Source organism: Macadamia integrifolia, chromosome 5, assembly GCF_013358625.1.
Source record: "Macadamia integrifolia cultivar HAES 741 chromosome 5, SCU_Mint_v3, whole genome shotgun sequence".
Classification (NCBI taxonomy): domain Eukaryota; kingdom Viridiplantae; phylum Streptophyta; class Magnoliopsida; order Proteales; family Proteaceae; genus Macadamia; species Macadamia integrifolia.
The window spans coordinates 6,058,255-6,071,859 of NC_056561.1; the positions used below are offsets into that span (position 1 = coordinate 6,058,255).

The following is a 13,605-nucleotide window of genomic DNA, read 5'->3' on the forward strand; positions in this document are numbered from 1 at the left end:
AAAAAAAAAACCAAAAAAAAAAATAAAATCTTCTCTATGCCAATAAAAAAAGAGTGGGGGAGAAGGAAACACTTGCGTTTTTAGCTGGCACAGAGCACCCTTTAGCTGTGTTATCTTTAAGAATACCCCTAGCTCTCAACCTCTGCTTCAGGTATTCCGGCAATGCTCCTGTCGCAGCTTTTGGTTCCCCTTTACTCTCATCCAGCTCAGAATTTTTCTGGCCGCCTTCATGAATTTCAGACCCAGAAGTTCCTAAAGCATTAAAATACATCAATTGTCAACTAATTAAGGAAGTCGAGAAAGCTAAAATGTAATCATATAAACCAAGTCATACCAGATGTGATAGAAGGCCTTGGGCCACCATAATAAGCACCTCCACCAGGTACACCATAGCCATTTCCAATTTCTAAATTTCCTGAGAAGGAGCGAAGTGTTAGCACTACTACCAAAAACATAAATAACATTGAAACACTTCAAGCTCAATGCGATTTCGATATCCTGTTGCAAATTATTTAAGTCTATTCAATATAATGGTGAAGCATTAAGATGTCCAGTTGAAGCTAATATGTTAAGGTTGCAACTTCATGAATTTTTCTGGCCGCCTTCATGAATTTCAGACCCAGAAGTTCCTAAAGCATTAAAATACATCAATTGTCACCTAATTAAGGAAGTCGAGAAAGCTAAAATGTAATTATATAAACCAAGTTCATACCAGATGTGATAGAAGGCCTTGGGCCACCATAATAAGCACCTCCACCAGGTACACCATAGCCATTTCCAATTTCTAAATTTCCTGAGAATGAGTGAAGTGTTAGCACTACTACCAAAAACATAAATAACATTGGAACACTTCAAGTTCAATGCGATGTCGATATCCTGTTGCAAATTATTTAATTTTATTCAATACAATGGTGAAGCATTAAGATGTCCAGTTGAAGCTCATATGTTAAGGTTGCAACTTCTAGAACACCAACACCTTTAAAATAATGCAATCTTGGGTTCCAAAACCCAAGTTTTTGGTTGCTTAGGGCCCACCCGAGCATAGTATGAGCCCATAAGGTTTTGATGAAATTTCACGAAACGAACTGAAATATTTCAGCTTCGCAAGCTGTCGAAACGAAACAACCTATGATACTGAAAAACCGCAATGTCCAACCATGTTTCTGATTCAGTATCGTTTCGCTCAAAACCTTTGTATAAAATGAATGGTTTCGATCGAAATTTCGCAGATTCAGTGAAATTTCAACCATATTTCGAGTTTCGGTATCATTTTGCTAGTTTCGTCTCCAAAGAGGGAAACTGCCTAAAAACCCTCAGTTTTTTGAATTTTCTTCAAATCACTCCATATCTTTGTAATGAACCATGAATACCATTTGATAATTATGAAATGGTTTCTAATTTTATGTCAAATCATTCCTAAAGCATATTTTTAGTTGATTTAATTGAATTATGTATGTTATAGTACTAAATTTTGTGAATACAGGCATCATACAGCGTACCTCATACACTACCAATGACCAATCTAGTGTCCAAAGCCAAACTACAATTTGTATGACAGTAGTATTTGTGAATCATGCTCTGATCAATAAAATTATCTCAACTTTACAAGAAATGATGCCCCAACAAATTAGTTATTTACAAAGAGGATGGTAAGGATTATGAAAGACAAATACAAAAATATTGATCTTGAAATATAATTGGATTCAACAGGTGGGCAATTCAAGAACTGGAAAGGATGAAATTACAAGCCTAAAACATCAACCTTTCTCAGGAAGCACAGATTTCCCACGTTTTGAAGCCATTTCTGCACGATGGTCTGTGGCCATCTTCAACAGATGCTCCTAAAATAAAGTTAATAAACAGTATAAGAAACATTTGATAGGTTAAATAAGAAATAATACTGTGCTTCATGCAAAAGTAATGCCTTCAAGAACAACTGAAAACATGAGAAAAATTGTCCAATAAAATATGCAACACCAATTCACCTTCAAAGCATTTGTGTCACGGCATCCAAAAAGAATGTCTTTTGTATCCTCCTCAGTTCCAGTGGAACCTCTTGATTGTCTGATATATATTATAATAAATAAATAAATAAAAGTCCAAATGTGAATGTCACCGTTTTTTAGCTTCCAATTTCAATTTTTGTTGTTTGAAAGAATAATCAAACTGACCGTTGGCTCTGTATAATTTGTTGGGTAGCAATTTCCTGATGATTACAGGCAAAAAGTTTAACTATATCAGACAAAAGAAAAAGATAACTTTACATGCAGAGAGAACTACATATCCACATTGCAAAAGGCTTACTTGCTCACGCAGCACAGCATCCTGGGCAGCAGTTTCAATATCATCACCATTTCCCAATAACTTTGAGTAGCTAGCAGAAGCATCATGAACTTCTTGAGAAAGGTTTGACTCTTTCTGCAGATGAAGACAGTGATCAGATTCTTGATCAACCGATGAAAAAGTGGACCTATATTTGGTCTCATCATTTCCATTAAGATAACCATCTGAAATTGATTGCCCTTCCACTGGTGTTTCTATGATTTTCTGCTTCTTGTTCTGCTGATCCATGAAAACATTGACCTGGATTGAACTCAATGAATCATCCATGCATGTATTGGAAGGTTCAGAGGACCCAACTTTTCCACCTTGATTTGCATGATTTGATGCCCCTAAGTTTGGTTGTTGAGAATTTTCTGGTACAACCTGAGAGCCTCTGCTGTCAAAGTGATGATGCATCACACTATGAACAGCCCCAGGTGATGTGATTGAACAATGAGCCTGCTGTCTTAGATTTTGACATATTGGCGGGTGAGGATCGGGGATGGGGTTGATCTGGAAGTTACTAGGCCTTGGTTCTGATGAATGCGGAGCAAAAGGTGGAAAATGAGATTGATGTGATGCAGGAGAATGTGGAATTGAATTCTGACCAGGAGGAGGAAAGGATGCATCAGATTGAGGGAGAGGGAACAGATTGTTGCCTGAATAGTGAAAATGATGAGGTCTCACAGTGTACTCAATAGGCTGAGGAAGAGGCAAGGCAGGTGGAACTGAAGAAGCTGAATTTGATGAAGCATTTGGGGGAAATGGAACACCAGGAGGAAGTGGTTTTTCAGGAAAGTTATCCATGCGGAACTCTGTTTAATTAACTAGGCTATCACTGCTAAGGCTGATCATGGAAAAGGTTGAATGAAGGGAAACCGAAATTTTCACGTTAAGTGAAGATTCTCCAAGCATAGGCAAACTAAATTTGCATCCAGGCTATAACATACCTGCATCAGAAGAATAACTGACATGAAAAAAGCCCTAAATAATAATAAATTTAAAAGAAAAAGAAAAAAAATCAACTGCATAAATGTCATGGTATATAGGTGTGAAAACTTGATCGTAAAGAAATTTTGTCAAGGACATAATTCATAATAATATCTGAACATCCACGAAATTTTGCACAACTCAATACTTCCCTCAAAACAAATTAACCTTCTTGTATGTCCTTTGCACAACTGAGACCATATGTTGCTCACTGCGTTAGGAGACATTACCAAACCCATAAGGGAAGGGAAGGAGGATCAAAACCCCTTTTTTATTGGATGAGCAAATGGATTAAAACCTGCTTAAATTATATTTATTTAATTTTTTTAGTGGAATAATAATTTATTTGGTTCTAATTAGGTTAGGGTTTTTTTATTGTCATTAGTCAAGTCATAAGAGGTTGAGTGAGAATAGGATTTAGCTTCATGAGCAGGTGGAGAGAGATTATCATCTTTTTCTTTTCTCTGTATCTATTTTTCTCTTTAGTAGCCTTCTTTTATTCAATTTGGATGTGGTTGACAGTTTTTGAAGCTGCTATATCACATATTTTAAGACAGAGAGTTCTTTTTCCTTTGTGGGCATTGGTACATAGCAGTACAGCTCTGAAAACCCATCATGATTCCAAGGTTTAAACAAACATATAGGTGATTCTAAGCTCAAGTCTTAATGACTATAAAATGGTGAGCAAAAGAAATGCTAAAAACCGTATGCAACAAAAAATTAAGTGAAAAAGCCAGCGGTAACGAGTTAACAGCTATAGCAAGTGCCCATGGAAGTGATTTGAACAACACAGTCGAGAGGAGGCAACAACATAGTACAAAAGGCTACTACAATCCCTCATCAGTTTCTTTCTTTCTTTATTTTTCAATTCGAATTGCTCCAATAACTTAAAATCCAGTTCTTTTTAACCAACCAATCCTTAAGGTAGCTCTGTAAGATCACTCGCAATCACACAAGCGGTGCTTCTTAGAGTTAACAGGCATGAAAAAACCTCAATGAGAAACAAATATATCCAATTCTGCTTCCTAGTGTCTCAAGTTCCAAAAAAAAAAGTAGGATAAGAAGCATATTAGAATTTGATTCTTTGTTATTTCTGATTTATACCCGAACGATGCCATTAATGAGCTCACTCACATCTGAAATCTGCAACTGAATCAATAAAACGTTTCCAATTTTCTATTCAATCTAAACGACAGTATTCGAGGGTAAATCGACAATTTTCTCCCGAAAATATAAGTAGATTGAAACGAAATAGAGAAGAATCAACAGACCTGGATTTCAAAAGCACCCACGGCCACCGGGAATTTTCCACCGCCGAAATATCTCCAGCTCGCGGTACAGTATGTGTATGTTTTGCGATTTCCGTCGGTGAAGATTACTGAAAAAGAGGGCCTAATGTGAGTCGGTTCGATGTGGTGACATGACATCAATAGACCATGGTCTGAATAAAGAACCGAGTGCATGAGTGAACCGGTCTGCCGGTCAGCCGACAAAGCACCGTAGACATTAGGCTGAACCAGGTCGAGTTCACTCGGGTTCTATAAGGTTTTCCAACCGGAAATTTCGTCTGGTCAGATCACTGAACCCTTTTTTAACGATGCTTGAAGTATTTGAAGATCTCACGATGGCATCCAATCCTGTTCCCTTCTTTGCCTCCATAAACCAGAGTGAAAATTAGAGACAGGTAGTGAGGGACTCAGCGTATCAAACAAAAGCAAACCTAACAAAATCATGGAGGGGGCTTTAATGTTCACTTCCTCGCCGTCACGGCCTTCTTGCTTCGCGCATGGCGTCTTCAATAAGTTCCAGCTCAATCCAACCACTTCATCCAATCTCAGAAGAAAACCTTTCTCCATTAAAGCTGCCGCTAAGAGCTTCAGGACGACACTCTCCACAGACTGGAATCTCTCCAACTCTACTGGTCCTTGGATGCCCAGATTCGAAGAGCTTGATACAACCAACATGCTTCTCCGTCAGAGAATCGTCTTTTTGGGCTCTCAGGTTTGATTTTTCTCTTCGTTTATCTTTCCTCCGGGTTTAATCTTCAAACAGTTATGTTCTTCTTTATCAAGGTTAAATTTTTTTAAGAGGAATTTTTTTCTATTGAGTAGATGGGCAATACTGGATTTTATGTGAAAGAACAAAGAAAGGGGGTTTGAATCTTAAGATTCATGTTTCCTTCATTACTTCTAGTTTGTTTGGAGGGTAAAAAGTTTATTCTGATATGCGAATTTATGAATTTCTCAGTAATTCTTAGTTTGGAAAGTTGGGGAATAATGGGGCTCATAGTCATCACCCTTCTCCACCCTCTCCACACTTCCAGTTTAAATGTATGCCTGATCAATTGAGGTTCTCAATTTGACCATTGCCAGGTGGATGACATGACTGCGGATTTGATTATTAGTCAGCTGTTGTTTCTAGATGCTGAAGATCAGAAGAAAGACATTAAGTTGTTTATAAATTCACCTGGTGGCTCTGTAACTGCTGGTAAGTCTGTTTATTTACTGGTTTGTAGCCTTTCCTTTTTCTTCCAAGTCATAATCTATTTTTTGGGGAAAAAATAAGATAAAGAAAGAAAGAAATTTTGCCATCACAGTTGTAGATTGTGTTGCCTGCCCTAAATTTATCAGCTTGTTTTTTCTTACTTATTTCATTTAGAATTTCTCTCCCCCTTCCCCCCTCCCTCCTCCCTCTTTCGGGCTTGCTGTAATGGTATTGATTCAAACCAAATTGCATCAAGAGACCTATACTGTTTTGAGTGGTTTCAAGCAATGGAGGAGAATTCAATGGAAATTCTAGGACAAAATACAGCAGAATAATGGTTGGATCAATAGAAGAGAATCAACAGAAGAATTTTATGATATTGATGGAAGTATAATGCCAAAAGGAATGCCAAACATAGAAGTTCTTCTTAACAGAAGAGAACTCTGTCACTTCTCTTGCAGGTTAATTTTGGGTGGCCAAAACTTGTCAAATTTGCTTCATAAAGATATTGCTATTCCAAACTTTACTGGGAAAGTTATGACTGATTTTTTGAAGGGTGTCAGTATGTGTTGGGATTTATACTATCGGAAGTTTAGTCAATCCAAGAGTTTTAGAAATGGCATTTTGGTCTTATAATATTTTATTTATTGTATTATGGAGCTGAATGTTGGGATGTGAAAAAACAACATATAAATGAATTTATTGTAGCTGAAATGAGGATGTTGAGTGGTAAAACTAGAAAAGATAAAATAAGAGATGAACAAATTATACATAATTTAAACAAATTATACCTAATTTAGGAGTTTGTCCGATACATGATAAATTGAGAGAAACTTGTTTGAGGTGGTGTGGACATGTGCAACGGAGGTCTTTGAATGCTCCAGTACAGAGGGGTGATTTAATTCTGATTGAAGGAGCTAAAAGTGTCAGGGGTAGGCCTAAAATGACTCTAGGAGAAGTGGTGAGGAAAAACATGCGTAGCTTAGGACTAGTAATAAGTATGGCTTTGAAGTTTGAATAGAGTTTATTCACGAAAGAGGATTCATGTAGCCTACCCCATTTTTGTTTGGATAAAGCTGGGTTAAATTGAGTTGAGTAGTGATCAGTATTCTCACTGGCCACTCCACTGACTACATATATGAGGTATGGGGATAAAGCCATAAAAACCTTTATTTATTTATTTTTTATTTTTTTTTTTTTTTGGGGGTGGGGGGGGTGTTGGGGAGGGGGGGTTAAGGGGTCATTGCAAGCCTAACATATAGACATAAGAGGAAGATGCAATGTGAATAAGTGAGAGATCCATCCTATCATCACGTGAAGCAACCTTTGCTCTCTCATGCAGCTGAGGCTTCTGTGTGAAGTTGTGGTCACATGATTACTAGAAAGCTTTTGTCACTGCATTGCGTAAGATTTTAATTTCCAATCACATGTATTAGATACTCCAAGGAGCTCTGTATCATTTTTAGACATGCTAAATATGAGAATTAAACACATAGTAAATTATTGGAACTAAGAACAATTGTCCTATTCCATACAGTTGTTACCACAGTTTTGATTGTGTGAATTGAGTCAATTGATTTAGCTGGACCTAGGGAAGCCATAACTAGTCTACTAGAGTCCTATCACAGTATCACTGTTAATTTAATGGGGGAGGGTTCCCCACGCCGACTGTGTGGGGGAAATATCCCACTCCACACAAATCATAGCGTGGAAAATGGTTTTGTCAACATGGTTACACATAGTCCAGGAGGAGAGAGAGTCTTAGTGTGGGGCCTACATGGTCAGGATGTGAAACGGTGTGGAAAGCATCTCCACACTGTTGGGTGGGGATCTTTTTCCATGATTTAATATATACTTGTTGATACCACTGGAGACAATGGGTAAAGACTTGAAATTCCTAATATTAGCATCTGATGGTTCCTTCAAGAGGCTGATAAGGAGGAGTTCCCCAGTTGGGGTAGAGAAAAATAAAAAAGAGGTGATGTGGTGGATTCCTATATCTGTTAACTCTTCTGCAAAAGTCCAGCTAAGTTGCTGATGTGTGGAAATTCCTTCCTTCTTTTTTTTTCCCTTCCTGTTTCTTCTCCTAACCATAGTTGTAAAAGTGACTAGGTGACCCAAGGCGATGGAGGGGTGTCTAGCAACCAGCTGCCTCCTTAGGGCTCCTAGGCTTGCAGTATATGTAATATAGCAATGATAAGTTTATATAATTATGCATGTATGCAACATAGAAGCCATGTCAATGTAATATGATATAATTATGCTAGCAATGACCTAATATGAGAAATCCAACTTTTAATAACAAAGCATAGGATATAATATAAGCATATTGATAAAAAAAACAAATTAATAAACATAAATCAACGTAGACTCATGAAGTGTCATAAAACCGATATAATATAACGTCTGCTGTCAGCCTGTCACAAGGCCACGTGGACGCTTAGTCGTTTGAGGTGGTCACCTTTATGGACAACTCCTTAACAATTATGCTCCTAACCAACTGATCCAGAACCTGTAGATGCAACTGATCATGCCTCTGTTCAGATCATTAGTGAGCCAAGTTAGGCATCCATCCAACCAACCAACAGATCATATCCTAGATGCTTTTTCTCCCCTTTTCCAGCTCTCAAGCTCGGATGGGATCCGCAATATCAAGGCTGTATTGAAGAAACATCAACAGATTAGATGTTGATGATCTCTAAGAACGAATTTTTCTTTTGTGTGTGTGTGTTTGTGTGTATAAACTCTGTGGTTGTTAAATAGAAAAACCTACCTCAGCCAAAAACCTTTCTGTTTGTGGATCTAAGGCATGACTCAGGCCCAACCTGTGGAGGGAGAACCTAAAGCTGATGATAGATGGGTTGAAGGGAGCTGCTTTCATCCTGGAATATCCACCTATTATGCTCTTTTTGTTAGTCTGGACCAGTAGCCAATGGTACTATAGACCAACAGATAACCTTCATCCACCAGAGGCCCATTTTGTCATGAGGGTGGATAGATGAAGTCAGCCTGAAGAGAATAAAAGACATGGCAGATGGCACATGTCCCAGGCAATTGACGATGAATTAGTTTTTGGTGATGTGATAGTTTGAAGTACTTTTTTTGTCTCTTGGGATAAATAACAATTTTATTAACGAGTATAGAGGAACAAAGTATAAGAGAAATCCCAAAACAATGAAAGGCCAGAGTACCCACCTAGAGAAAGAATACCTGGGAAAAAAAAGAACCCTAATCACCCTCTAAGCAGGCTATTACAATGGGTATTCATTTCCCAAGCACCACTTGGGCTGCACTACTCCTTCACTTCACTAGCCGCCAAATTGTTTGTGGACCTTAGTTTCCATTTGAACTAGCAATTCACCTGTGAATCCATTTGTTTTATTTCCTGATAGCATTGGTGAATCTCCATGATCGAGTTGTTAAAAGATGTTATTAATGAGAAGGTCGACTTAGCTGACTAGACTTATACAACCGGCATTCATCCAATCAGGCTTCCATCCCAATTGCATTTTGGTGAATTAAAGCTACGAGAAAGTGCTGACAAGCAATAATTTTGAAAGAATAATTGTTAACAGTAGAAAATACAAGGGGAAAATTCCTGCACATTGGCAGGCTGGACAGTGAGATGGGCAAATGAAATTCTGCATACACAGAATCAAGTGGATAAGCTACCTATCCTATGGTCAGAATCCCCAAATCATCCTTTTTTGGCTGAAATAGCCAAATGTCAAGGAAAGCCTCCCTTGATTTCCACTTTCCAGTGTTCGAAATAGATAGAGTTGGCTAACATACGGGAAGAGTTACCATTTTCATCAACGTGCAGTGCAATGGTTCAAATAGTTTGAGATTATAGGGGATAATATTCCTTTCAACCCGTTGATCTGAATACTTATGATGATGATTCTTGAGCAAATGTCAATACTCATTGCAGTTTCTCTTTTTCTTTCAAAATAGAATCCCTAAGAAAAAAGAGAACGAGAAAGGCTTCTTGCTGTTTCTGTTTTCTCTCATATAGAATCCCCAAGAAGAAAAGAGAGAAAGAGAAAGGCTTATTGCAGTTTGAATTATTCTTTCAGTTTTCAGGGTAAATTGTGCGTTATATCTTGATTCATCCATAAAGGAAGGTTATTTATCAACAAGTGGGGTGGGGGTGTAAAGGAAGGTTCTTCATTTTTTAATAATCTCGACTTCTAGAAAAGGAAGGTTAGTTTTGGTTTCTGTCTATCCAATATAGTCAAAGGAATAAAATATCTTATTAACTTTTCAATACCCCGTGATTGGAGTCCTCTTGGTTGTATGTTGACAATGCTATAATTTCCATTTTTTATTGGATGAATTTGTTGTTCTTTTTTTTTCTTCTTGCAGGAATGGGTATCTACGATGCAATGAAGTTGTGCAAGGCAGATGTCTCTACTGTTTGCTTGGGTCTTGCAGCATCTATGGGTGCATTTCTTCTTGCTTCAGGGACAAAAGGAAAGAGGTTTTGCATGCCAAATTCGAGAGTGATGATCCACCAGCCTCTTGGTACTTCTGGGGGAAAAGTGAGCTTTTGATTTCTCTTTGTTCTTTCACATGCGGTAGTTCTAAAAGTATGAAGAGAGGGCTTTTTAGTTTTCTTTTTTATATACTGTTTATACATTCACTATTTTATTGCTATTACCCCCTTTGTTGGTTAATTCATTTAGCTGCAAAAGATGGGTATATAAGCTAGTGGAATCAGACTTGTGACAAGTGTGCGCTCAACTTCTGTGGAAATTTAGGGAAATAGGACGGGGGGAAGAGGACAAAAGGATTTACTGACTACTGATCAAGAAAATAGGCAGCAAACTCTTGGAGAAACAGTGGCTTAAGTTTGTACACTAGTTACTAATTACAGCTAGTAGTTCTGTAATGACTCCAGAAAAATTGAAGAGAACTAGTAACTAAAGAAAGGTACAGCTTCACAGGCAATATATGCCAGTTTTTGCTTCTAGAGCTTTTACCATTATATCATGTCCTACTTCCTTCAGCCTGGGTGTGATATGCTTATATGTGGAAGCTTTTTGAAAGCATCTTTAAAAAAAAAAAACTCTAGATTGTAAACGTTACCTTCTTTTATTTTAATTTTTTGGACTCGTTAGAAATATAATAAAGTACAGTATTGAAATGGGGAATAAGATACCTAAGACCAAAATAATTGCAGCTTTTTCCAAAGTTGCCTCATCTTTGCTAGAATGGAAAACCAAACTTGGGTTTGCTTCTCTCATAAGACATAAATAGTGGATTAGGCTTTATGATCCATCTTGCATTTCTTGCCACTTTTTAGTGAGAATCTCATACCACAAGTTCAAAGAAAATATGTTATAAAGTTACTAGCCTGAAATGTGGGGAATGAAATGGAGCCCTGGAGATAAAAATTGAGGAAGTTTACTGTCTCTGATCCATGTAACACAAGATGACATTAAACACAAACGGTGCAGGCAAGTTACCAAATGAGCTATGGGTAGCTTCTGCGGGGTGTAACAACCTGAAAAGGCCTTGAAAGGGATTTATTATGTTACCTCATTCTGCTACATTGTGTAGAGAGTAGTAGTTTGTTCATATATTCTATGTTTTTCAGATAATTGAAGTGAACCTCCATTTTTTGATTTTGAACCAATAATATTCTTTTCAAAGTGCCTGCATATTTGTTTTAGTGTGTAGATGTGTGAACACTTACATTGCTATTTTGCATTAGATCTATCTATCTATGGTTGTACGAATATATGTATTCTTTAACTGATTTTTATCATTCAGTGGATCAATTTTGATCTAGAAAATATTTCACTTTCATTTCTCTTTGGTGAATCTGAGGCACCTGCGAGAAAATTCTCTTGGGAAATTTAAGGGCTGATCCCGAACTATGGAAAGTGGAAAAAGTGCAGTCATAGATAATTAGAAATGAAAATGGATGACAAGGGAGTCTGCCATGTCCTCAGTTGTGACGGTGCAATGCACAAACATCATCAATTTTTGAGGAGTCCACTTCTTTTCTAATTGTAATCAATAGGTTTCAGTCTGGTACCAATAAAAAAATGAATGATTCTAGGGCAACAAAATTTCCAGATTTTGTTGGTATTACGTAAAGAATTTAAAGCTGAAGGAGAAGGAATTTTCAGGCTTCGAAAGTTGTTTCAAAAGACTGAATTTGAAATTTGTTTCCAAGTTAATCATTTTCATTATTGGTTAATTCTTCTTCCAACTTTTTGCTATTAACCACCCCACATATGAGGAATTTCTCTCCCTTCTCGGGCTTCACCCATATTATTTTTCAGCTCGAAATTTATAGTGAAGAAGGCGTTCATGCTTTGCATCATAGAGTTTTCTACTGCAAAGGCGTAATTTAGCTTTCTTGAGGAAAATTCTTTGAGATATTATGATTAAGACATCATTAGTTAAAGTGAAACACATTATAATGTAGGGAGAATTTTTTGTTAGCAAGAATGTAAATATTTTAACCCACTAGATTGTTTGGATATTTTCAAAATTTTTGGTATAGAATAGCTTGTTGATAGATTAGAGTTCAAATGAAGTAAATTTTTTTTCGGTTCTGGATGCAAACATTTTTTGGAGGATGTTTTGCTTGAATTATTTTTCTGTGTTGCTCCGAGGCTGAAATGGATTTTTCTCATTACATGCTTTAGGATTCTTACTCATGAATTTAGTGATTCCAGGCAACAGAGATGGGGATACGAATAAGAGAGATGATGTACCACAAAATTAAGCTGAACAAAATATTGTCAAGAGTCACAGGGAAGCCTGAAGAACAGGTTGGGTCTAGTAAAACATTTCTTCTATTCCACATCCATGGTCTATGATCTTCAATATTTATAAACCTATATTGCATTTTCTCTTCCACTTAATCCCCCCTCCCCCCCTCTCCTCTCCTCTTCCTGCTTGCAGGTTGAAGCAGACACTGACCGTGATAATTTTATGAATCCTTGGGAGGCAGTGGAATATGGGTTGGTGGATGCAGTCATTGATGATGGTAAACCTGGGTTGGTTGCACCAATTGCTGATGCAACTACTCCTCCTCCCAAAACCCGTGTATGGGATACATGGAAAATTGAAGGGAGTAGAAAAGCCAAGAAGAATTTGCCCTCAGAACATAAGCTTCTACAGAATGGGTTCCAAGAGGGTGAAAAAAGTGAGGAGGAGAGGAGCAAGGAGGAGCCAGAAAAGGAAGCAACCACACCAGTGTGAGGTGATTGATACAGCCCTACCCTGCCTAAATTATGTGATTATGTCCCCAAGCGCTGTCAGCTTGAGGTTGTAGGGAGTTCACGATGCCTGCTGAACATGGAATAGTCAAATGTGGATAGAGATCAGCAATAGAAAAATCTTACTACTTATTTTGTAAAATCGACCTAGTTCATGGTACAATTTAGAATTCCCAGTTTGATCAATTGTCAAAATCAGCATTTGCAAGCTGAAGTCCCCACTACATTTTAACGAGCAAAAGTTATTTCCTTCTGACTTACACTCTATCTTAATACTTCCAGGACTGTTTGCAGTTAAATTGGATGCCAACATGCACCAAAAACTCCACCTTAGTTTACCACCTCCCAATCTAACACATTCCTCTGTCCAGACTTGAGAATGTGGTTGGAGAAATATGCCTACCTGAGAGATAATGGTCAGTTCTGGTGTGTGAGTCATGGTGGGTGGAGCGGATATGGGACCAAATGAGTCGTTGGTTATCACTATAGCTGGCTTTCCAATTTCCATGTAGGATTAGCTTCTACGAAGTTGGATGAGATGGAAGCTAGGAATGGTTTGAGTGGTAAAAGA

At 37.6% G+C, this 13,605-nt stretch overlaps 2 protein-coding genes across 3 annotated transcripts in view; one reads left to right on the plus strand and one right to left on the minus strand.

Moving 5' to 3' along the window:
* Positions 1 to 4,718, minus strand: part of LOC122079827 — a 13,097-nt gene extending 8,379 nt beyond the window's left edge. Inside the window, exons 1-8 of one of the 2 annotated variants that reach the window (XM_042646573.1) lie at positions 4,584 to 4,718; positions 2,305 to 3,272; positions 2,172 to 2,206; positions 1,986 to 2,064; positions 1,763 to 1,841; positions 713 to 793; positions 335 to 415; positions 77 to 252 (exon numbers count right to left, since the gene is read on the minus strand). In XM_042646573.1, coding sequence (XP_042502507.1) covers positions 77 to 252; positions 335 to 415; positions 713 to 793; positions 1,763 to 1,841; positions 1,986 to 2,064; positions 2,172 to 2,206; positions 2,305 to 3,129 — 1,356 coding nt within the window. In that variant the 5' untranslated portion in view covers positions 3,130 to 3,272; positions 4,584 to 4,718. The remainder of the gene's footprint in view (positions 1 to 76; positions 253 to 334; positions 416 to 712; positions 794 to 1,762; positions 1,842 to 1,985; positions 2,065 to 2,171; positions 2,207 to 2,304; positions 3,273 to 4,583) is intronic. The other variant, XM_042646575.1, reaches the window with a different exon arrangement.
* Positions 4,719 to 4,916: 198 nt separating this feature from the next.
* Positions 4,917 to 13,294, plus strand: LOC122080022 (ATP-dependent Clp protease proteolytic subunit 3, chloroplastic). The gene is made up of 5 exons (XM_042646878.1): positions 4,917 to 5,313; positions 5,685 to 5,799; positions 10,162 to 10,337; positions 12,489 to 12,584; positions 12,718 to 13,294. Exons 1-5 carry the CDS (start codon positions 5,044 to 5,046, stop codon positions 13,015 to 13,017), a joined length of 957 nt encoding a protein of 318 aa, XP_042502812.1. The 5' UTR covers positions 4,917 to 5,043; the 3' UTR covers positions 13,018 to 13,294.
* The last annotated feature ends 311 nt before the right edge of the window (positions 13,295 to 13,605 follow it).